A 25,235-nucleotide genomic window follows, 5' to 3' on the forward strand; every position below is an offset into this window, starting at 1 on the left:
GAAACGAAAGAGTCCTCAAAGAATCTTAGAAAACCACTTTTAATATTATTATTATTATCTTTATTTATTTAATATTTAATACACTCGACTAATTATTTTGTTTTATCAATATTAATTATGTATTAAAAATACTGAAAACATTTTAATGTTATTTTCATTTACTCTTTTATAATTTACCGCTCTGTTTTGTAACTTACGTGGTGTGTCACCTATTATCAAGTATTTTAACTTGCCGTTCAACTAGTATTTTTGTGTTACACAGTTGGTCTCATAAATAGTTGGTAAACCAATTACTAAATTACAAGTATCATCGAAGTCAATAATAAATAAATATAATATTGGAGCAGGTTTGTAAAATTATTGACGGTCCGAACTCTAATATCATATGATTATTTAATAACGTATTTTATTCATGTTTTTCATTTAATAAATTATTCATTTCACTCACCAATTATTTATGTACATTTAATGGATTTTACTGCTCTTTCAAGAAAACGAGAATGAATATAGAATACATGACGAGGCTAAGCATCATTTCCTAAAGGTCGTCTCAAAAATAAAAGTATTTAATGGTAAGCAATTACCGATTTTGACAAATCATCATAAATAATGAAGACATGTTTGCCGTTGTCACAAAAAAAAAGTTCTGCCATGGCACATGGCAAAAAAGTGTAAGAAAAGAGCAGCATCAGACACGGTATCGAATACGATGATAGAATAGTTAATAGCAGTGCCGTCACTATTTTCACGATCCAAGTTACTGTAGATCTCATTTGACCGATAGCAATGTAGATACAGAACTTTTTCTTCTCCGCACCAGCATAATCGAAACGCTCTTAATTAATAATAGTCTCAATAGCCAAAAAACTCTTTCCGATCGGTCCATCATCAACGATCAACTTATATTATCTACTGTACCAATTATCACCAGTGACTCAGTGAGTCTACATCCCGGATTCCAGTTTGCATAGCCTCTCTAGTCAACTCTGTATAGAAAAAATAATCGATATAATAATATAATCATAAAATATAACTGTTACCCTGATCAACAAAAATAATTTGGAATGATTCAAAACAATTTGAATCGACTAATATATAGATATACACTCAACATCAAGCAAATCATTTTTCTTAATCAGGGTACTGATCAAAAAATTTTCAGAGTTCAAAAACTTATTGATAATAATACTAATAATTAATGGTAATATACTTACATATAAATGAAGGACAAATAATGTTGGAGATTAGATGAAAGAATCACATCCGATTGGTGAAACATTATAGAGTTGAGCTCCATTTTGATAAGTGGTATAAAAATATTGTTTTCAAAACTGAAAAATAAAAAAAATTTTAATATTTGGAAAAAAAAAAAAAAAAAAAAAAAAAAAAAAATTAGAAAAACATCTTTAATTATAAAATGATGTTTAATAATAAATATTAATTAAAATTTTCATCAAATTTCTTAGGCTAAGTTATTTTGAGTCTCAATGTAGACGCAAAATATAAATTTATAAAAATTGCGCAAATGAATAATTAATAACTTCAATTGTATAAGTCTACTCTAATATTAAATAAATAATTAATTATTAGTTTAATTTTACAAACCTGCTCCAATATTATATTTATTTATTATTGACTTCGATGATACTTGTAATTTAGTAATTGGTTTACCAACTATTTATGAGACCAACTGTGTAACACAAAAATACTAGTTGAACGGCAAGTTAAAATACTTGATAATAGGTGACACACCACGTAAGTTACAAAACAGAGCGGTAAATTATAAAAGAGTAAATGAAAATAACATTAAAATGTTTTCAGTATTTTTAATACATAATTAATATTGATAAAACAAAATAATTAGTCGAGTGTATTAAATATTAAATAAATAAAGATAATAATAATAATATTAAAAGTGGTTTTCTAAGATTCTTTGAGGACTCTTTCGTTTCATATTTTATTGTGGCTTATTGACATTTCTCTCCGATAAATACCTGGATACTCTTACGATGTGCTAGATGATCAACAGGATTTGATAATTACTTGATAAGATTACTAATTTAATTAAAACATAAATAATAATGAAAACAATAAAAAATTTTAAACCTAGAGCAGACACTTGCGCATGCGCACAACTACTATTAGATCAACGGGCATAATTAAAATTTTAATAATTAATTATAAATATAAAAACAAACAAACAAACGCTATTTTTGGTGGGGTATTAACAAACAAATCAAGATAAATGGAAAAAAAATTAAAAAAGATAGAAAATGAGTATAGTCACCGCTAACTTCAAATAAATTTTTAAAAATTTATTTAAAAAAAAATAAAGAACGAACAAATAATTATTTATAGCGAACATTGACGAACAATCGACGAACAAACGAATTGCTAAAAAAAATTTGCCAAAAATCGAATTCCCCCCGCCAACTTAAGGGAGCTAAATTTTGCAACCTAAAAAAACCGTTCTGTTCACAGTAAACATACTCGGTCGTCTGGCGCTCCGTTTACTTGAACGGAACTTGGCGCCAGACTCTACCGAGTCTGTGGATAAAGAAATTTTTGTGATAATAACAATATGATTTATGTCATATTTATTGCATCATTTAATGGTTGAAAGTTCTGTTAAAAAAAAATTTTAAAATACTACATGAAAAAATTATTTTTATTCGACTTTAAAATGATTACTTGTACAAGCTAAAACTGAAATATCTCGGTAAATTTCGGTAATACAATGATCAAATTCTTTTATAGTTTGTATTTAACAATAAATTATAATTGAAAATTTTCGTCACAAACGCGTATATACATGAAAATGACCAAATTCATGACGGTTTTTAATGTGACCGTAAATTCTGCATCTATTCTCCAAAAATGCTTTATTATAAAATTCTGTCCAAAACGTCTTTATAGATGCAAATGTCGAAATTTGTTACCATTTGAAACGTGACGGTCATTCCAGCATTACAGAATTTTTTTAAAATTATGTGACGGTCTTATGACCGTTTCCTGACCAAAAATAAAAATGACGGTCATTCCGCATCTCTAGTCTCAAGCAAAATTAATCCTTCCCAAGTTACGTACTTTGGTATATCTATATATATGTACTGTGAGATGAAACGCAGTGAACAGGCTGTATGTTCGAAACCTCCTTCAGAATAAATTAATTGGTAATAATTGGTAATGTTTCGCTCGTTATATGTACTACCATCTTCAGATTATTCTTCCGCAGATTATATTTAAATTAAAAATTGTAAGTAGAATACACAAAACGATTCAATTGAAACTAGTAATTAATTACCACGCGGAAAAAAAGATCTAATAATATTTGCTATTTTTTAAATAAAAGTTTTTTTTCTAAGAAGCTCGAAAAAAGTTATGTTTTGCCTTGATCTACAACTACAAAAATTCCATAAATCAAAAATATAAATAATTGGAAAAATTAAGTTAATTATAATTTTTTTGATTTTCCGTCGCTGATATATTTCAACCAATTAACCGATTTGGATTTTTGAGGCGGCATTCAACGCATTTTTTAGCCTCTAATGCTAACGAAATTTTAGGGACATCAGTTCAACGATTCTGATTTTCTTCGAAAAAATCACTTTTTCTAATTTTTTATGGCAATATCTTTCAAAGAAATGATCCAATTTTATTGGTTAAGGCCGTACTAAGGATGGTAAAATCGATTCCGATTCTACCCAAGAATCGATTTTGTGGTCAAAAAAATCGATTCTCAGTGATCGAGTCTATAATTTATTTTTAATGTTGAGACCCTATTCAATGAAAAATGGCGTGAAGTAATTGTATATTTTATTACGAAAATATTTCAAATTGAGTGCCCTCTGTGCGTTCACGTCGTTTTTTTTGTTTTGCACTTTTTTCTTATCGTTGTTACAGTGTATAGCCTTGTCGGCCTTTTACACTTTTGCCTTTTCAATCGCAATTTTTCCCTTTTCTGTTTGCTCTTTTTTTTTCATGCGGCTGTGGACCGACTTGTGCTTCTGTACTGCATTATTACGTGATGCCCTATACCCCACCTTTTTGCCGTGAGAGTATAGCAGCAAGAGAAAACCATAGACAAAACCTTTTGGCAGTACCCTGATAGCCAGAGTTTCTGATCAGAAAGTTGGTGTACATGAATTGCAATCAACTTGACGACAAGCTGTCGACAACTTTAGCATTTGCAACTTTTGGCTACAAGTTACCGCTAACTTCCTGAGAAAGTTGACGCTAGTATGGAGCCGCAACTGGAATGCAGGTTTCTGAGAAAATTAAAGGCAACTTTCCATCAACTTATGGATTGCCAACTTCTAGCCACCAACTTTCTTAGGAAGTGTCTATCAACTTTGGAAGTATCAACTTTTGCGGCCAACTTGATGTCTAGCTGCGGCTGTAAGTTTCACGCCAGTTTCTCGCCAACTTAGCTATCAGGATGGCTATCAAGGTATACAGCTAACTTTTTCGGAACAGGTGAAGTTCCAGTGATCGATAAAATTCCCCCATTTCACCGATCACTGGATGTTCAGTCCGCGCCTAGTGCACAGAGACTTCCGATCAAGCTCAATGTATGGCTAAGCGGTCACCCAGCCAAGTAGCAATCGTGCTTGATGCTGCTTAACTTTAGTGATCGCCCGAGCCAGACAAGAACCGATCGGCTGCCTCTGCTTATCGTACATTTTTTTATTTTTAATCAATCATCTCACAAATATTTTGATGACATATATAGTTCATTTCTTTTTCATTATCGCATGAAGATAGAATCTAAATAATATACAACTCATTTTCAGAACATAGTCTGTAGCTAGTATGTCATATTTGTCGGTACCATTGTACTAAACTGTAGTTTAGTCATCATCGTCGAAAAATAAATCTAACGCACATCGCTATTTCAAAAGTCTGTGACTTGGTCAAAAATAATCCAAAGGGCAATTTTTTTTTCATTTTCTTTGTTTTCAGGTGTAGTTTTGAAAAAAAATTACAATGAAATTATTTATAGGTATCTTCTATTTTTTTTCTCACTTTTTTAAAAAAAATCCATATTTTTTCGAGTATTACCAGTCTCAATTAATTTTTTCGTTTCAATTTTTCAAGCTCTGAAGCCGTCGATAAATTCTCAAAAATTTCCAAAGTATTGTTTTGTAAAATAAGCCAAACTGGGCAAAAATTTTTTTTTCAATTGATAAAAAAAAGTAGAAGAAAAAGTTCGCCCACTCTGAAATCGGCAGGAAAAATTGCAGAATTGATTGAAGTTTTTTTTGAGAAATTTAAAGAAAAAATAAAAAATGGCAAACTTTAAGAAAATGGCGGTTTTTCTGAAAAAAAGTTCATAGAGTTTATCATTTTAAAATTGTCTTGTATTTTTTTCTGAAAAGTAAGGTAAATGTCCCAATACCGAAACAAGACCCAATACCGGAACGATTTGATAATCATTATATTATATTTCAACTCGTACGCGATGAAACTAAATAAAACTTCTTTATTTGAAACCTTAATCTTTCAGTTAAAAAATAAGATATAAAATAGATTTTAGAAAATATTTAAAATATGAAAAAAAAAAATTTTAATTAGAGCAATAGTCTCGGATTCATGACTTTTTCATGTCTCTTAATGATTTTGCTCAGTCAATTGTCTTAAGCTTATAGAAAATGCATAGAATTACTTTTCAATAATTTTTTTTTTGTACATGAATCTTGAATGACATAAAATTCAAGAAAACATATTAAAAATATGAAAAAAATAGTATTATTATATTAATTTTACTGTTCGTCTATTGGTACACCAAAATGAACCCGTGCCCAGTACCAGAACAGCCAATCATATTAATGTTATCAATAGACATTAACGGTGAGTTTTATTGACTGGCTAAATCAAGTACAATATTAATTATTACTGGAGCCCTAATATTTAATGCAGTATGTATAATTGTTATAAAAAATAGATTAAGTATAGATAAACTCTAATTTAAATCATAAAAAATAAATTTTTGTTTTTAGTTTTTTTTTTTTTTTAATTATTTTTCTAGTATAACCTCAAATGATTTATTTTGTTTCTATTCTTTAGTTCAAAATATTTATTTTCATTGAATATTCAATCATTTTTAAATTTTAAATACATTCTACATTATGGGTGTGACATAGCAGACATCAGACAAATTTAAAATTATTAATAAATCGAGTAAATAATTAATAATATATAATTTAAAAAAATGCAAATTCAAAAAATTTTGAAATTAATAGTGCTTTTTTTGTAAATATTATTTTTTTAATTATTTATCTTATTTATGTATAATTTTAAAGTTCTCTGATGTCTGCTACATTCATACTCGTTTTACATGAATGCAAAAAATAACTTATTTTATTTACTGTTCCGGTATTAGGACAACCGAATTCCCGTATTAGGACAAGGCTATTTCAGCGTTCCGGTATTGGGTCTTTTGAGTGTCATAGAAAAAAATTTTTTTTTTATATTAAATTTAAGAAAAATGAACTAATTTGATTATTTTTGAATTGGTAAATGTCTATTCTATATAATGTGATAAATTATTTTGGTTTATAATTTATTTGAATATTTATAAAACGATAAAAATCAGTCATATACCCTTCGTCGTTCCGGTATTGGGACATTTACCTTATCTTCATCTTTTGATTTTCAAACAAATTTTAACATCGGATTACAAATCAAAAAATAATAATAATTAAACAAGAAAAAAATTAAGCCTTTACTTAATTAAAAAAAAACCATTGTTAGATTTTTAAAAGATAAAGGCATGACTTTTTTTTAAATTTATTATCATTTTTTGATTTTATATTTGATATCAAACATTTTTAAAAAATTAAAAGATAAAGATATAAAAGGAATTAGTGAAAATTTTAAAAATTAAAAAAAAAACACCATCGTCAGATTTTTCAAAAATAAAGAAATGACAATTTTTTTTTTTCTCTTGTGTAATAAATTTTCGTGAAGTTATGAGCTCCAGAAAAAACTGATATAATAATTACAAAAATGACTGAAACCATCATTATTTAATGAAAAAATATGTTTAATTATCAAATTTGATAAATATCTGATGATGGGCTGCTTTGTGAGAGCTTCCAAAAATTTTCTTTTTAAATTAAAAATTTTTTTGTGTGTGGAGGAAATATTTTTATCATTACCATTTGTAGATAATTTCCCGAAAAATAAATCCCCACTAACCGAATTTCTGAAAAATGCTTCAATTCGGAGATATCTTTAACTGAACTTTTTTTTTAAGCGCTGAGTGCTAACTTCAGGGCCATAGTTAATTATATTTTCTAACATGCACACTAAACGCTTAAACAATATTAAATATTTACCCATTAATTAATTAGTGCTGAATAATAAAATTATATTCCTCAATCTTCCCAAATGGTTCCCAATTAATTAAAAATAAATTTATTGTTTGTATAATATACATTCTAAAGTTGATGGTAGGGATTTCAAACGGTTAGAGTTTATTCATAAATGCAACTTAATAGTGTCTTTTTCTGGTAGTGATTATATCATGGTAGATATTTTCATTGGTAGAGATTTTGAGATGGTAGATTTTTTATTGGAGTGGGAGTTTTCTAGGTAGGTATGATACGGCTGATTTCAGTTGGGTAGAGTTTTATTTTTGGTAGGGTCGCTTATAGCTGAGTCGTATACCTGCCTTCACTAGTAGGCTTTCCTGATGGTACAATACTGGCCAATAATTCTTGAGGGGTAGCATAGAATCGGTAAAAAAAAAAATGTCTCAAAATAAAAATGTATATGACTACTTTCATACAAATGTAAAAATATAAAAATAAAAAGTTGTAAAAAAAAAATTCAATAATTAAAAATATATATATTTTAATAAAATGTAAAATTATAAATATGTATTGTAAAATAAGTAAATAAAAAAAAATCCCTATAAAAAGTGTCTCTATATTTGAAAATCACTAATAAAAATATGGTCACTATTTAAAAATTAGTAAATAATTTTAGTGTGTATATAAAAATATGAATAATTAAAAAAAACTAAATTAAAAAGTCACTAAAAAAAAATTACTATAAAAATAAAAAATCCTACAAACCAACATTTGCATAACCAAACACGTACATAAAAAAAATTATGTGAAAATAAACATCTCTAAAAATAATATGTCTATAAATAATCGACTGTTTTTGAATATCTCTAAAAAATATCTGAATAAAATATAACCTACAAATTGAAGAATTTCACCATTTGCTCATAATAGTGACTAAGTTTGTGTTATAAAATATAAGTATTAATAATAATGATAAAACAACAATAATAATAATAAAAATTATGGTTATTATTATGAAAAAATATTAAGAAAAACAATAAATAAATAAATAAATAAATAATTGTTAACTTATAATAAGAGACCTGGAAGAAATGTGAAAAATCAAAATCTGATTACTCCAAAGCACTGAGCTTGTAATAATTTACATAATTTTAATTAAATAAATTAATAATTTAATTAAATATTATATTTATTATATAAAGAAGTGATTAAATTATAATTAATTAATCACATTAATTAATTTAAGTGTATAGTTGAAGTACAGAGTACTGTTTGATTTATGAAAAAAAAAAAGAAATAAAACCAATCAGTAATTTCTCATTATCACAGTGATGCTGATATAATAATAATAGTAAATTAAAAATAATAATTATAAAAATTATATTCATTATTATGATGTTGAGTTAAAATAGTAAATAAATTATTATTATTTATTATTCCCAGAAGTACAGCTTGATATTTACAAGCATTCATACATATTTCACTTACGATTACTTTAACTTTATTTTAATAATTTAATACGATAATAACTGAATAAATATCAAATATCCAACATACATATTTTTAATATTTATATATATATATATATAAATCTAAATAACTCTTTGCACTTTTGTTATGCTTAGCTTCATTGGTAGTATCGCTCTCGCTGATTGCACTTGTCCTTCTTATAGCTCTCCAACCTTTTTCTTTCCGATATTCTTGAATAATATACAGACCTCCTTTATTGGTGGTCCTCGTAGCACGTGTCTAACACATGTGTCCAGGTCTGCATCGTATTTACCATCTGTAAGTTTCTGTAGTTTGACTCTTACTTTGTCTGAGCACAACTTTCTGGCCTCTGCGCAGACAAAAAGATGATTGACTGTCTCTGGTTCACCCGAGCATATATCACATTCGGTGTTACGAAAACCTTTCTTATGTGCCTTTCCATAATTTCCACACCTGAGTCTAGCCCAAATCTCCTTCATCCAACTATCAATAGATGGATCGCTCCAAAATGGTTCAGCTGATGTGCATGTTTTTACAAACTTATATAATTGACTAAAAGATGACTCCTGAATCTTTTTATTGTTGCTGCTGTTCTGCGCAACATAATAGTGTTGTAGTCCTGCTTCCAGTCGCTCCGCTATTTGTTCTGGTTCAGCTTTATTCTAGATTAATTCTGGTATGTCCTCGGCATTCATTTCCTTCAGAGCTTTCATCAGGTCCTTACTCCATCTTGACGGGTTTCCATTAAGAATGTTTCTGCATTCTTCCCTGAGGCCTTCCTTGGCCATCTGTGCTCTTCCATTTTCATAATGTCCACCAGGTAGTCGCTTGCTCTCTTTCTTGTTACATATAAGTAACTCGGTACATCCGCTTCCGCTCTCCAAAACTTCCTCCGCATGTGAACCAATATCCGAGATACTTGAATTCCTGCACAATATCTAGTTCCGCTCCCTCATATGTCCATTTTGTTCTCTCATTGTCACGTCGTCCTCTTTTTACTATCATAATTACAGTCTTCTTTTTGTTTACGAGCAGGTCATTCTTTGGTGCGTACTTTTCCAGAGACTGCAGCATGTTCTGGAGCCCTGTTGCTGTGTCCGAGACCATTGCTATATCATCTGCATATTAGTAAATAAATTAAAAAATGCAAGTTTAAAAAAGAACTTTGTTTATTTTTCAAGTTTTTATTTTTTTTTTTAAATGTTTAAAATTAATGTTAAAAAAGTAATCTATATTGTAAATATGGAATATATATATATAAGATATAATCTGTAAAAAACATAATGTTGTACAGTTGAGGAAAATAAATAATAATAATGAAGTATTCTATATTTACAAAAAAAAAAAAATTTGATTTAATTGATTTAATGACACTATTGATTTAATTCATAATAAATCTAACTTATAAGATTGAATTGTTTAGAATTGTATGGATAAATATTTAATAATAATAATAAATGCAGCTTAAATACATTTTATAATAATAATAAACGCAGCTTAAATACATTTAATAGTAAAAATAAATGCAGCTTAAATACATTTTATAATAATAATAAACGCAGCTTAAATCAATTTTATAATAATAATCAATGCAGCTTAAATACTTATCATTAAAAGGCATTAAATGTTTATCATTTTATATTAGTGGTTATTATATAATTTTTATATGCCGTTCGGCACAATGGGCAATTTTTCCTTCCGTGGACCCAGTAATCATCAAGATAGCATTTGTAACAGCTAATAAAATGTTTACATTTTAAAACTGGGGCACTTGCCTCGGCTGACCGACAATGCATGCATAGCGGATCATACTCTGTTATTAAAACATAAAAAAAAAATTCTAAATTATTATTATTATTATTATCTATATTATTAAGATAATAAGGAAAATTTTGTTCTCGGCATATCTGTATGATAGAATTGGTTAATGTTATTAAATTTGGTATCGTTAGAAAGATTTTGACTTGAATTTGTGCCTTTTCATAGTTTTCACTCTTTTTTATTATCAATCATTGAGAAAAATTCAATTATCTGTATCATTCGAATTACATTTAAATTACGCGAGGAAAAATATGATTGTAATTATTTTTTTTAAATAAATTAATATTCTAATTATTCTATCACCCAATATGACTGAATGTCACTGAATATATACTATATTATTTATATGACGTTACTTATTCCAAAATGACAAAGTTTTATATTTTTATTTAGTTTTAGGAGGCTTCCCAAAGCCAAAATAGTAATTAAAGAAGTTTTTGATAGTTTATTATTATTATAAAATGTATTTAAGCTGCATTTATTATTATTATTAAATATTTATCCATACAATTCTAAACAATTCAATCTTATAAGTTAGATTTATTATAAATTAAATCAATAGTGTCATTAAATCAATTAAATCAAATTTTTTTTTTTTGTAAATATAGAATACTTCATTATTATTATTTATTTTCCTCAACTGTACAACATTATGTTTTTTACAGATTATATCTTATATACATATATATTCCATATTTACAATATAGATTACTTTTTTAACATTAATTTTAAACATTTAAAAAAAAAAATAAAAACTTGAAAAATAAACAAAGTTCTTTTATAAACTTGCATTTTTTAATTTATTTACTATTTTAACTCAACATCATAATAATGAATATAATTTTTATAATTATTATTTTTAATTTACTATTATTATTATATCAGCATCACTGTGATAATGAGAAATTACTGATTGGTTTTATTTCTTTTTTTTTTTCATAAATCAAACAGTACTCTGTACTTCAACTATACACTTAAATTAATTAATGTGATTAATTAATTATAATTTAATCACTTCTTTATATAATAAATATAATATTTAATTAAATTATTAATTTATTTAATTAAAATTATGTAAATTATTACAAGCTCAGTGCTTTGGAGTAATCAGATTTTGATTTTTCACATTTCTTCCAGGTCTCTTATTATAAGTTAACAATTATTTATTTATTTATTTATTTATTGTTTTTCTTAATATTTTTTCATAATAATAACCATAATTTTTATTATTATTATTGTTGTTTTATCATTATTATTAATACTTATATTTTATAACACAAACTTAGTCACTATTATGAGCAAATGGTGAAATTCTTCAATTTGTAGGTTATATTTTATTCAGATATTTTTTAGAGATATTCAAAAACAGTCGATTATTTATAGACATATTATTTTTAGAGATGTTTATTTTCACATAATTTTTTTTATGTACGTGTTTGGTTATGCAAATGTTGGTTTGTAGGATTTTTTATTTTTATAGTAATTTTTTTTTAGTGACTTTTTAATTTAGTTTTTTTTAATTATTCATATTTTTATATACACACTAAAATTATTTACTAATTTTTAAATAGTGACCATATTTTTATTAGTGATTTTCAAATATAGAGACACTTTTTATAGGGATTTTTTTTTATTTACTTATTTTACAATACATATTTATAATTTTACATTTTATTAAAATATATATATTTTTAATTATTGAATTTTTTTTTTACAACTTTTTATTTTTATATTTTTACATTTGTATGAAAGTAGTCATATACATTTTTATTTTGAGACATTTTTTTTTTTACCGATTCTATGCTACCCCTCAAGAATTATTGGCCAGTATTGTACCCAAATGATTAGGCGACTTGTGGAAGTGTTTCGCTACTTTTGATCATAGATGGGGCGACTCAGACAAAAATTTTCTGGCAACGTGAGTGTACGTTGTAAACGTCAAGTGTGAAACGCACCTTGAATATGCTCAACTTTTTTTTGTTGGCGCCAAAAAGTATATACGCTCAACTTTTTATCATAGTATTGTATTATTCCGCGTGGCTGCATTGAATTAAGTTTAATAAAAAAATAATTGAGTTTTTACAAGAATTTATTATCTTTATAAAATTTTTTTACATCCGGAAAAATGACTCTCAAAGGTACCGGCAAACTGCATGTTATTAAACGTGGTAAGTATTTATCCGCCTTTTCTTTGTAATTAAAATACGAAATTTAAAAAAATTCATCTTGTATATTATTTTTATATTTTAAATTAGATTTCTTGCATATTTAAAATAATCTTACATTCCAGATGGACGTGAAGAAAAAGTTCATTATGACAAAATTTCCGCTCGAGTAAAAAAACTTTGTTATGGGTTAGATATGGATTACATAGATCCACCGGCAATAACATATAAAGTCATGCACGGAATATATCCTGGGGTAACGACCGTAGAGCTCGATAATTTAGCAGCAGAGACAGCAGCAACTATGACTACTCAGCATGCTGATTATGCTATTTTAGCTGCAAGAATAGCTGTCTCTAATCTCCATAAAGAAACAAAGAAAAATTTCAGCGAGGTTATTCATGATTTATACAACGCCGTCAATCCTGTAACAAATGAAAAAATATCATTGATCAGTAAATATCATTACGATACAATCCAAAAACATGCTCGGGCATTAGACTCTGCGATAATCTATGATAGAGATTACAATTATAATTATTTTGGCTTTAAAACTCTAGAAAGAAGTTATTTGCTAAAAATAAACGGCAAAATAGTGGAAAGACCACAGCATATGTTGATGCGAGTGGCTGTTGGAATTCATGAAGAAGATATTGATCGAATAATTGAAACTTACAACTATATGTCTCAGAAATATTTCACTCATGCATCACCCACACTTTTTTCTGCATGTACTCAGAGACAACAAATGTCAAGTTGTTTTTTGCTTACGATGATTGAAGACAGTATACCGGGAATTTATGAAACAATGAAAAGATGTGCGTTAATCAGTAAAACTGCTGGTGGTATTGGTCTAAGTGCTCATAATATCCGAGCTGCAGGAACTAGGATTAAAAGTAACAATGGAGTTTCGAATGGTCTCATTCCTATTCTTCGAGTTTTCAATAATACAGCGCGATATGTCGACCAAGGCGGTAACAAAAGACCTGGAGCATTTGCAATTTATTTAGAACCCTGGCACGCGGATATATTTGAATTTCTGGATCTGAAAAAAAATACCGGTAAAGATGAGCATCGCGCTCGTGATTTATTCTACGCATTATGGATCCCAGATTTATTTATGAGCCGCACAAAAGATGATGGAGTATGGAGCTTAATGTGCCCTAACTTATCTCCTGGACTCGACAATTGTTGGGGTAAAGATTTTGAAGCACTTTATACTAAATATGAAAAAGAAGGTCGCTATGTACGTCAAGTTCCTGCTCGTGAATTGTGGACTGCTATCTTGAAATCTCAAGTTGAAACTGGTACTCCTTATATGGTGTATAAAGACCACTGTAATCGTAAATCAAATCAACAAAATTTAGGTACCATAAAAAGTAGTAACCTTTGCACTGAAATAGTTCAGTATACCAGCCCTGAAGAGGTGGCTGTGTGTAACTTAGCTTCAATTGCAGTTAACATGTTTGTCAATACTGAAACTAAAACTTATGACTTCGAAAAACTTAAATTAGTAACCAAAATTGTAACAAGAAACTTAGATAAAGTTATTGATGTAAATTATTATCCAGTTCCTGAAGCAGCTAAGTCTAATTTCAAACACCGGCCTATGGGTATTGGTGTTCAAGGTCTAGCGGATGCTTTTCTATTACTGCGGTATCCATTTGAAAGTGAAAAAGCTCAGAAACTGAATATTCAAATTTTCGAAACTTTATACTATGGTGCATTAGAAGCGAGTTGTGAATTAGCTAAAGAGAAGGGAGTCTATGAAACTTATCAAGGTTCGCCTGTCAGCAAAGGTATTCTTCAATATGATATGTGGAATGTCACACCAACTGATCTTTGGGATTGGACTGAGCTGAAGAAGAAAATCACTGAACATGGTGTAAGAAATTCGCTCCTCATAGCACCTATGCCGACAGCTTCAACAGCACAAATTTTAGGAAACAATGAGTCTACAGAACCATACACCACAAATGTTTATGCACGAAGAGTATTATCTGGTGAGTTTCAGATTGTGAATCCTCACTTGTTGAAGGATTTAAGTGAACGTGACCTTTGGGATGAAGATATGAAAAATGAAATTATCGCAAATAATGGATCAGTACAAAATATTAAGAGCTTTCCAGATGAACTGAAACCTTTATATAAAACTGTTTGGGAAATCTCTCAAAAAACTATTCTGAAAATGGCAGCCGATCGAGGTCCTTTTATCGACCAATCGCAATCGCTTAATGTTCATATTGCTCAGCCGTCGGTTGGAGTATTAACTTCGATGCACTTTTACGGATGGAATATTGGTTTGAAAACAGGAATGTATTACTTGAGAACTAAACCAGCTGCTAACGCTATTCAATTTACTGTCGATAAAAGAAAATTACCAACATGGAAGGAAGAAAAACATGTAAATGGCGTTAGCAAAAATATAAGTAGTGACACTAGTGTATTGTCTTGTTCACGAGGGAATGATTCGTGTACTAGCTGTAGCGGATAAGTTATGGGTATTTATAAAAACGATGTGTGGGTGTTATACTGAAACCAACGAAAAAATTCTTAAGGAAATTCTATTTTTATAGAAAATTTCATTTACAATGCTGAGAACATGCATTAATTTTTTAATTAAATCTAATGATTACATGACTTTGTCAAGAATTTTTTTTCTTTTTTATCATTAATAATACAATATTTGCACCTAAAAATATAACTTCGTTTTTTTTTTTTTTACTATAAGAATCATTCCAATCCACTTCTACTTTTTTAGTATTTTGAAATAATCATGATTACTTTGTAATATATAATTATAAAATTTTTTTTCTGTGCATAATCATATAATTATACACAGAAAAAAGGGATTTCTTGGAGCAAAAAAAAAATTTTTTTGAGGCGAGAAAAAAGTTCTTGGGCCAAGAAATTTTTTCAGTCCTAAGAAAATTTTTGTTGCGCTAAGAAATCTTTTTTTTCTATATATAAAATACTGAATAAAAAAAAACTGGCAATCATTGGGAACTGCCGGCAAAAGTGAAAACTTAAAACTATAAAATAACAGTAGTTTTTTTTTATTTTAAAATTAATTGTAATACCAAAAAATCGAAATTTCATGATTTATAAATTAAACTCATTAACATTAATCTTGTTTTTATACGGTTTATTTCTTAATCAAAACATAATGGTCGGTGCAACTCCAGTATAAAATATCAACATAACTTACAATTGGCAGTAAAAAAATAAAATTAAAAAAACTAAAATTTATAGAAATTAAATAAATTTAAAATTAAGTGAATTCAATATTTTATAATAAATACTATTTTTACATTAATTGATGTAATTTTTTTTATAGAAATAAACATAATTATAAATACTAATATACTCACTTGAGCTCGAAAACAGCGAGAAATTTTTGGGCTGGCCCGTAGAATTAGTTGTTGCCGATATTTTTTTTCTCAACACCGAGCTCTGAGTCTAGAATGTCTATAGACATTCTAGACTCAGATTAATTTCTGTAGATTTTCTATAGAATTTCTCAGACGGTGATCCTTACCAAAATTAAGGCGTCCGGTGGTAATATACATGTCTTTTAGAAGAAGGCTGACACATAAAAGTGATATAAAAAAAAAAAAATTTTGATAAGAAAATGGTGAAATTTGTGTAATTTTTTGAACATTTTCTATTATTCTATGTCACTTTCGTGTCAAAAAATGGTTGAACTATATTGTTTTCGATAGTTGTTCTAGAATGATATCAATTTCTATCAATCTATCGATTTTTACTTAATAAAAAAAGCTGAACTGGAATATTTATAAAAATTATGCATTTTTTTTTATCTATTTTGACTTTTATAAGCTTATTAGTATATTTAATATTCAATACTTATTTTTCAGATGATTGATATCAATCGGTACGTACTTTTTTTTGCAACAAAATTATTCAAATAATGCAAGCTTTAGCAGAAATTAATTGATAACTTTCAATCGTAGTTCTGCCATTGAGATTATTACTTAGTGCCAAGACGATAGTGCTCAATTTAAAGTCTTAGCTCTCAGATAAAATAATTTTATAACTATGGAGTTAAATACTTTATTCATTTTGCTTATAAACTCGATCGTTCTCGTTAATGGAAAAAATATCGTATTGATAATTGCGGATGACTTGGATTTGGTACTCGATGGAATGGTGAGTGTTCATTTCAATTATGGTATTGTTGTCTAAAGTGGTGAGTTACGATTAAAATTTTCTCGTTGAGTCAACTGGAAAATGTGATCGTCATAACAATAGAGAATAAACCGTTAAACATAAAAGAAAAAATTTTCGGTCGGCTTTCATTCAGGAACTGAATTTTATACTTTATGCTTTAAATAAGACTCCGTCTACTGATTAACTAAATTCTTGGAGTGAAACTTCTTTAGCGAGGGTTGAATTTGAAATTTTTGTCTCAGTTAGAGAACACACCGTGAGACAGAGAATGTAAAGTGAAAGTAATGAATGAAAACAGAAGAGGAAATGTTCAGGCAGCAAGCCTAATATTTCGAAAGAGTACCCTGCTTAAAAAATCCGATAGATTCTTATAGCTGTATGTTTAAGGCCCTATACTTAACTATAGCACTTCTCATAGAACTCATTCATTCTTATTAAATCTCTATAGGAATGCATGAGAATTTATTGGATTCTATGAGATTTTCAAAACAGGGTAGGGAGTTACAAAATTTTTTATTTCTTGAACTTTTTGGAAATTTTATTTTACTTTTTTTTTACCTTATATTAAACATCTACAATTCTGTTTAGTGTTTATGGCTCCTCATTTACTAACTATTTGATCGATATATTTTATTGATTAAGAGAAGTTAATTATTTGCTTGTTTTTGTTATTTAGACGCCACTTCAAAATACACGGAACATCATAGGCAATAATGGGGCAACTTTCCTCAATTGTGTAAGTTATTTGTTAAATACTTGTTAAACGATAAATATTTTTCATTCATGTCTCTATCCACTGTCCTAGCGGTTTCGTGGTAACGTTGAGAATAGCGTGAGTTCATTTAACTGCCAACGTTGTTAATTAATTAGATTTCATAACAAAGCTCACTTGATGATTCGAATCAAATCATTTCACGCGCTCTTCTATTTCGCCGGAATACTTCGTTAGCAGCGTGAGCTCACTGCGCAAGAATAATACGCAAGATCGTGAAGCGTTTTTAAAATTTCATTACATAATGGTGTAATAATAAAAGTTTATATTCATGCGCACACACATGCAAGAATATATACGTGAATTCACGTATAACAATTTTTTTCAATTCTTGAGCAAGTTTGCTCTCAAGAATCTCAAGATCGATAGGTGCTAGTGTCTTTTTCTACGTATGTGTCTTGCTGCAGATACTTGTGGCCAGATTTCAATGGCAAGTATAGTGCAAGCCTTACACAAGAAATTCGTGCCAGATTATAACTCAATTCTGGAGGAATACTATAATTGAAAATAGTTGCTCATGGCTTGCTCAAGATCTGTTCAAGGCTCAAAATTGACCTTGAGCCTTGAGCAGATCTTGAGCAAGCCATATGCAAGTACCTACTGTAAATTACTGGTACAAGAAATGCGTTAGACACTGTTTCATTGCACGTATTCAAGATATCTTTAATATTCTTGCGTACGATACCATGAGCAAACATATACAAATCGTGATACAGGTTTCTTGATACACGATCTTGCGAAAGACACATACGAAGAAAAAGACACTAGCAGCTATGAGTCTTGCTCCAGATACTTAAACCAGAATTTTGCTCAAACACGTGTTACTAGGGAAGTCTTCAAACATTTGCGTCTTAAAGAAAAAGAATTAGGATAGAAGGGGATTGGGAAAAATAAAGAAAAGATCTTGATAGACAATTTTACTGATAAATTGATAAAAATAATTGGATAACCCGTGTTAAGGCGTAACATGCAGATAAATAATAATAATCTCTATTATTAAAACTATACGTAGAATGTCATGAAATCGGGCGCTCCAAGCATGAATTTCAGTGCTCGGAATAATTAAATATTCAAAGCAGGCATGCAAGAATGAAAAAAATACTCTAATAATTCTTTTTAGTTTGTAGCATCTCCATTGTGTTGTCCCAATCGAGCGTCAATTTTAACCGGAAGATATCAACATAACCACCAGACTTTTAATAATTCGTTATCCGGAGGATGTAGTAGCATAAAATGGCAAAACACTTACGAAAAACATACTTTTGCTACGATTTTGAAAACTCAAAAGAATTATAGAACATTTTATGCTGGCAAATATTTGAATCAAGTAAGTACGTGAACATGACGGTGAGTAGGGAAATATGTTCATGTTCAGCGTTACAATTTCTCTGGCGAATTCAAATCACGGTAATTTATCGCATTTTGCCGTAATTTGCGGCATTTTTACCGTAAGCAAAGTATGCTTTTTTACTTTTACAATTTTTAAAGTGCAATTCTTCACCTTACGGTAAAACTACCGCGTCTTTGCCAAGAAATGCCATAATTTTGCAGTAAAATGCCGTACAGTTATCACAAAATACAGCACTTTGCCGTAGAATACCGTATTCTATCGTAAGTTACGGCATTTTACGGTAAAATCCTGTAATTCTTTCGAATGCCGTAAATTACGGCAATTACCGTAATTCGGATCCGCCAGGGATTCTGAAAATTTAAACTTTAATTTTAGTATGGAACAAATTTGGCGGGAGGACCAAATCATAAGCCAGCAGGATGGGATTGGTGGGCTGGATTGATTGGCAATTCCAAATATTATAATTATACGTTATCAGTAAACGGTTCTGCAAAGTTTTACGGTGATAAAATAAAAGACTATCTGACGGATGTCATAGTAAGATTCATAATTTTTTTTTACTTTAACTGTTACCATTTTTCGAGAAATGATTAATATATTAATAGGCTGAAATGGCTGTGAGCTTTATTCGAAGTTCTAATAACGACGCTCAACCGTTTCTTATGGTTCTTGCACCTCCAGCACCACATGCACCGTTTACGCCAGCCGTTAAGCACAATGATAAATTTAAAAAAACGAAAGCAAAGCGTACACCTAATTTCAATTCCTCACCTCAAATGGTACGGTCAGTTGTTTGACAAATCTTCTTCATGCATTATACAATCAACTTTGAAGAGGTACGTTTTTTTACAGGATAAGCATTGGTTAGTTCGAATGTCTCCATCACCGCTTCCACACGAAATATTACCAAAGCTAGATTTCATTTTTAGACGGCGTTGGGAAACACTTTTATCTGTTGATGATTTAGTAGTAACAATATACGAAGCGCTAAGACTTCAGAAAGTTTTAAATAATACTTATATCATATTCACGTCTGATAATGGATATCACATAGGTAAAGATTCAATTTATACAACAACAGTTTATAATGTAGGAATGTTATTTGGATAGTAGAGAAAATTCTCAAGTCTGTTTAGAACTGATCAGACCTGCGGATTGAATAATGCTTGCTCAAGCGTGATCAAACTTGAGAAAACCTTAGCACAGCTGAATGAACTTACACTGTGAAAAATTCCCATTAAATTTTACTATGGGTGCATTGTAACCCCGGACTATAAGAAAACTGGTACAAAATTTACAAGTGTCCCATAGTAAACGTATGCGCATAGGTCCCAATCGTGTCGTCTGCGCATACCGTTTACTATGGGACACTTGTAAATTTTTTACCCGTTTTCTTATAGTCCGGTGTTACAATGCACCCATAGTAAAATTTGTTGGAAATTTTTCACAGTGTAAGAAGATTTGATCTATCAAAACGAACCTCAACAGTTTTGGGTGAATCTAAACAGATTTGAAAGAGGGATAGCTATGATCATGCATATATTCACTTGAATACAACAATAAGATTAATCAACAGTTATAACCGTGGGCCTTGGTTATTGCGTGTTCATTAACCACGAACTATTGTTAAAAGAATCTTCCCGAATAAGTTGATTTAATAAATTATTAATTTTTAATTATAAATATTAATTAAGGATTTTCTTATTGCTGGTTCTGAAGTCGGGAAAATTATTGTAACTATCTCATGAGTAGGTTGACTCGTTCCGCACCGGACACGCGGCTGAAATAAATAACTTATTCTACGGGACGGTGGTAATAAGTAAATTAGTTGGTAGAGACTCAATTATATTTACAGTTCTTTTATTTATCAAAATTCCTAAATATATACAGGTTTCCCCTTTTTTATTATTTTAAATTTATTGTTACTCGTCTAGAGTTAATATTCGTCTACCGACAAGTTAATGGATTTAGAGACGCGTGAATTTATTGAACGTGGGAAAAGATAAGATGAACAAGTAAAAATATGTCGGTCTACGTTGAAGAGAGAAAGAGCACGGAAAATAGAAAACAGGAATTATTGCTGTTCGAACGAGCATTTATTACATTTTCAAATAGTAATGCAGCGCTTCATGAACGAAACTGTAAAAGTTACAGTTTGACGCCGCGCAGTAAGTTTCCATTTTAAGTATGAAATATTACAGTTTGAAAACGTATTAAGTTTACTTTCTCACACTGTAATATTTGTTGAAAATTATCAAAGTATCATTCGATATGCTTCAAAACATACAGTTTTTCTCATTAAGTTTTACCTCAAAATTTTTAAAACTCGTTTCTCAAAATAATGATATTGCCACTATAAACTGTAAAATTTTACATTTTCAGTTAGTAATATTTGTGTTTATTTTTTTTAATAATCGAGTTTGAATAGTGACACGATTCTACATCACCCTTGATAATTAATTTCATTTGAGAAAATAGCTGAGAATAACCTATGATAACCAAAAATAAAAAAAAAAAAAATAATAAATTATTACCACACTTTCAAATTTATTTTTGAATTGACAACAATGAAAATCAATATAAAATAAGAAAACAAAAATAAAATTATTAATAAACAAGCGAACTGTATAAAAAATTTATTTACCCGATGAAAAAAGATTTTATATATCTGTATACAGTTATATATGAATTATATACAATTGGATAGAGATGATGCACATTTACATAAAATTTTTATATGTTATATACAATTATATACAATCGTATATAATTCTATTTAAAAATGCAAAAAACAATAATAAAATTATATACAAATGTATATATTTGTATACAATTATATCGAATTGTATATAATTATATATAATCTATACGAAAACATTATGTGATTATATACAAATTATAAACAAATAAGATATAATTATATGTACGATTGTATACAAATGGATCCATTTTTTCTATCCAATTTATACATAGTTTTATACAATTGTATAAAATCTTTTTTCATCGGGTACTTACCAAAAATAATCATTCAACTATTAAAATTCGCAATATTGGAAGACTTTGCACCGTACTAGACGATACCACGTGGAATAATAACTTCGCATGAGACACTCGTGAAACAGAAGACATATTATTACTATAACCTCTAATATTGAGGCATAGGTCTTGGCTAAATGCAACGTGCACTCACATATACTATTTCAAAATTATTAACTGAATTTTTATTTTATTTTTACATTTTAAATAGTAAAAGTTCGTGATTTCTAAGGCATTGATGATACTTGACAAAGAAATTTAAAAAATTACAATGTGAGATGTAATAGTTCCATTTTCTACATTAAGGTTCATAATTGAATGCTCATACTGTAAATCTTCTCGAACCACTCAACAAATTTTCTTATTTGATACTTTAATTTTTACACAACGGCTAATTCGCTCTATAGAGGCACAGGTCGACGGTTCATCTTGGAATTCTGGTCATGTCGATGACCAATGGTCTCTCAGGTTCCTGGATCGGCGTCGGCAGGTTGTCGAAAATTACGAAGAAGAAAAAAAACCACACCACTCACTGGACACACTTTGGTTTTCTTTATTTAACTAAATAAAACGAATCTTAGAATTTATTGTTCAAACTTGTATATATTATCAAAAAAAATTTTAATTAGGAAATTATAAGCGCAAAGTGAGAGAATTTTTTCGACCGATCACTCACGAGTCTGCAACTTGAGTATATCTAGTAAATTGAAATAGAATACTGGACTAAATGACTAGATATGACAAACTTATTGTTAGGCCGGCTCATATAAATTGTATTGAGCTCTGGTTGTAGAGTAGGGACCCCGCCAAGCGTCATCAGTCTACTACCCTACCGGTCCACTCTGTGGTAGCCAGGGTCTAAGACCTCGAGCAAGTGTTTGCTGGCCCTTTTATGTGTAAATTTTTGGGGGCGTGGAACTACCCCACGGATATCTGAAATCCAAGTAGAATTTGATCTAGGGGCCTCTGACATGGACCCGGATGACTAAAGAGTGTCAATTAAGATACAATTATTATAATAGATGGCCGTAGAATCAGTTAGATTTTCGCGCTCGATTTTCAAGTCGAAAATCAGAAACGCACTGTTACACAATAAAAAAAATATCTTCCCTAGTAGTATATGGTCGGTAATCGGAAAAAATAGATGCTGAAAGAATAGGCCGGTAAAAATAGACCCGGAAAATCAATTTTTTAACTGACAATCGATTTTCGGTGGAAGTTCATACTCTGACTCACTATTCGATCGTATTATATCTTCCAATGTCTCTTAATTCCTCTGTTAATTTTTTTCGTGAAAAAGGGACACCTACAGGGGGTCCTGGGGCGAAACCTCCCAGATGAAAATAACAAGTTTTATTATTTTGCGAAGGTAAAAACAGACGAGAAAAAAGAATTTCTTCTAGCAATTTTTTATTGGTATATGCTTAACATATCACTGTTTTGGGGGATGAATTTGAGAATGTTATCGTGAAAATCCGGTTTCGACTTCTAGCTTGTTTCTGATCTCAGAAGTTCTTTTCAAGATAATCTTTGCGTTCATGAGTTAAAAAATATTGTCTTAAATAAATTTTCTAATTAAAAAGAAAAAAAAAACAATCACGATTTTATTGAAATGTTATTCTTTTTGAATCTGAGTATCAAAGATAATAGAATAGGATTATTGCCGAATGAAAAATATTAGATATTTGTATCCGTTTGTTTTTTTCAGGTCTATTTTTCCGGTCTATTTTTGCCAGGTCTATTTATTCCGGAATCTGCTTAGATTGCAAGTTAATTCCTGGAGATCCAATTAGGAGAAGACATTGAGTATATCTGGATAGTATTATATTTCATTTGAAGTCTCATATGTTTATAGGACAGTTTAGCATGCCATTTGATAAGAGACAACCTTATGAGAGTGACGTCCGGGTTCCCCTATTGATTCGTGGTCCAGAAATCGCAGTATCCCAAGTCAGAATACCGGTCAGCAGTGTCGATTTATTTGACACGATTTTACATATTGCTGAGATCAAAGAATATTCGGATGGAAAATCAGTACTGTTGAAAAATGTTTCTCATGATCGGACAGTATTAATTGAGTACAAAGGAGAAAAATCACTTAATCACCACAATACTACCTGCGCGGATGATTTCGATTTGAATTTATACGTAAGATCATCTCATTTTACAATTTAATTAATGGTTGATATTTCGCAGTTGCAAAATCTGAAACGCAGTTTAGATTTATTATTTTGAAGTAACTGTTACGTTTTTTTGATAAATGTTAATGCTTAATTATATAACGAATCAATTCAAATGTTTTTTACAGGGTTGTGATAAAAATATGGCGTGCAAGTGTGAAGATTCCACAAATAACACCTACTCATGTATAAGGAGATTTTCCAACAACTACAACAATATATTTTGTATTTTCAAAGATGATCAAGTCAGCACTTTTTATTGAAATTACACATGATGAGTGGAAGAATGACTTGATTGATTGATATTTTTATTTTTACAGGATTATATAGAAGCTTATGATTTAAATAAGGACCAATATCAAATGATAAACATTGGATATAAAATGAATCATCGTCGAAGACGTAGGTTTCGAAAACGTTTAAATCGAATGGTCAAATGCATTGGATCTGATTGCCTTTGAATATAATCGAAAATCTTATATTTATATGTTGATATCCTATTCATTAATTAAAATTTTTATATTTGAGGTCTAATAATTTTTCAACATCTTTATGTGCAACGCATTTTCAACTTTTTTTAACTTTTCGAAGAAAGAAATTAATAATTTTACGTGTATTATGTAATGAGTATTTCAATAGAATTTAATATCGGATTTTGCATATTTTTTAAAGGAATAAGTTGTTCATTATGTCAAGTAAAATAACTTACGGTCTACTTACAATACTTTTACATTCAATATTGTCCAGGAAAATTATTTTCTCAAATATTCATCGAATTTTTTTTGACGCTAATGGACGAGCAATTCCCATGTAATAGTCTTGCTCAAGGTTTGAGGAGGCCTGGTCTCAAGTTCGATAGATAGTGTTTTTTCTTACCTATGTGTCTTGCTGCAGACACTTATGGCTAGATTT

General features: G+C 29.2%; 2 protein-coding genes and 1 long non-coding RNA gene across 8 annotated transcripts; 2 read left to right on the plus strand and 1 right to left on the minus strand.

Moving 5' to 3' along the window:
- Positions 1-165: 165 nt before the first annotated feature.
- LOC128668387 (uncharacterized) lies at positions 166-1,708 on the minus strand. 2 transcript variants are annotated; one of them, XR_008404136.1, is made up of 4 exons: positions 1,606-1,708; positions 1,215-1,331; positions 449-986; positions 166-375 (listed from the first exon to the last, which is right to left on the minus strand). It is a non-coding gene; the product is annotated as an uncharacterized LOC128668387 (long non-coding RNA). The 2 variants fall into 2 exon arrangements; XR_008404131.1 differs by lacking the exon at positions 166-375 and having other exon boundaries at positions 382-986.
- Positions 1,709-3,040: 1,332 nt separating this feature from the next.
- Positions 3,041-24,950, plus strand: LOC103574942 (N-acetylglucosamine-6-sulfatase). 5 transcript variants are annotated; one of them, XM_053741340.1, is made up of 11 exons: positions 3,166-3,256; positions 16,672-16,688; positions 16,768-16,963; positions 17,661-17,720; positions 18,877-19,083; positions 19,483-19,644; positions 19,713-19,886; positions 19,960-20,161; positions 23,999-24,291; positions 24,452-24,568; positions 24,644-24,950. In XM_053741340.1, exons 3-11 carry the CDS (start codon positions 16,853-16,855, stop codon positions 24,782-24,784), a joined length of 1,467 nt encoding a protein of 488 aa, XP_053597315.1. In that variant the 5' UTR covers positions 3,166-3,256; positions 16,672-16,688; positions 16,768-16,852; the 3' UTR covers positions 24,785-24,950. The 5 variants fall into 5 exon arrangements, with proteins under 5 accessions (XP_053597425.1, XP_053597315.1, XP_053597388.1 ...); XM_053741413.1 differs by lacking the exon at positions 3,166-3,256 and adding an exon at positions 5,311-5,918; XM_053741390.1 differs by lacking the exon at positions 3,166-3,256 and adding an exon at positions 11,993-12,078.
- Positions 12,515-16,109, plus strand: LOC106693104 (ribonucleoside-diphosphate reductase large subunit-like). Its single transcript, XM_014442208.2, has 2 exons — positions 12,515-12,796; positions 12,919-16,109. The coding sequence occupies exons 1-2, from the start codon at positions 12,754-12,756 to the stop codon at positions 15,285-15,287; spliced, it is 2,412 nt and encodes an 803-aa protein (XP_014297694.1). The 5' UTR covers positions 12,515-12,753; the 3' UTR covers positions 15,288-16,109.
- Positions 24,951-25,235: the final 285 nt, after the last annotated feature.

The sequence above is a fragment of the Microplitis demolitor genome, chromosome 1 (genome assembly GCF_026212275.2).
Source record: "Microplitis demolitor isolate Queensland-Clemson2020A chromosome 1, iyMicDemo2.1a, whole genome shotgun sequence".
Taxonomy (NCBI): Eukaryota; Metazoa; Arthropoda; class Insecta; order Hymenoptera; family Braconidae; genus Microplitis; species Microplitis demolitor.

Coding starts and splice junctions, on each gene's coding strand:
- LOC106693104 (XM_014442208.2), top strand. CDS start 12,754: ATGACTCTCAAAGGTACCGGCAAACTGCATGTTATTAAACGTG. Junction 12,797..12,918: donor ACTGCATGTTATTAAACGTG/GTAAGTATTTAT, acceptor CTTACATTCCAG/ATGGACGTGAAGAAAAAGTT.
- LOC103574942 (XM_053741340.1), top strand. CDS start 16,853: ATGGAGTTAAATACTTTATTCATTTTGCTTATAAACTCGATCGTTCTC. Junction 19,084..19,482: donor CTGGCAAATATTTGAATCAA/GTAAGTACGTGA, acceptor CTTTAATTTTAG/TATGGAACAAATTTGGCGGG. Junction 24,292..24,451: donor ATTTCGATTTGAATTTATAC/GTAAGATCATCT, acceptor TGTTTTTTACAG/GGTTGTGATAAAAATATGGC.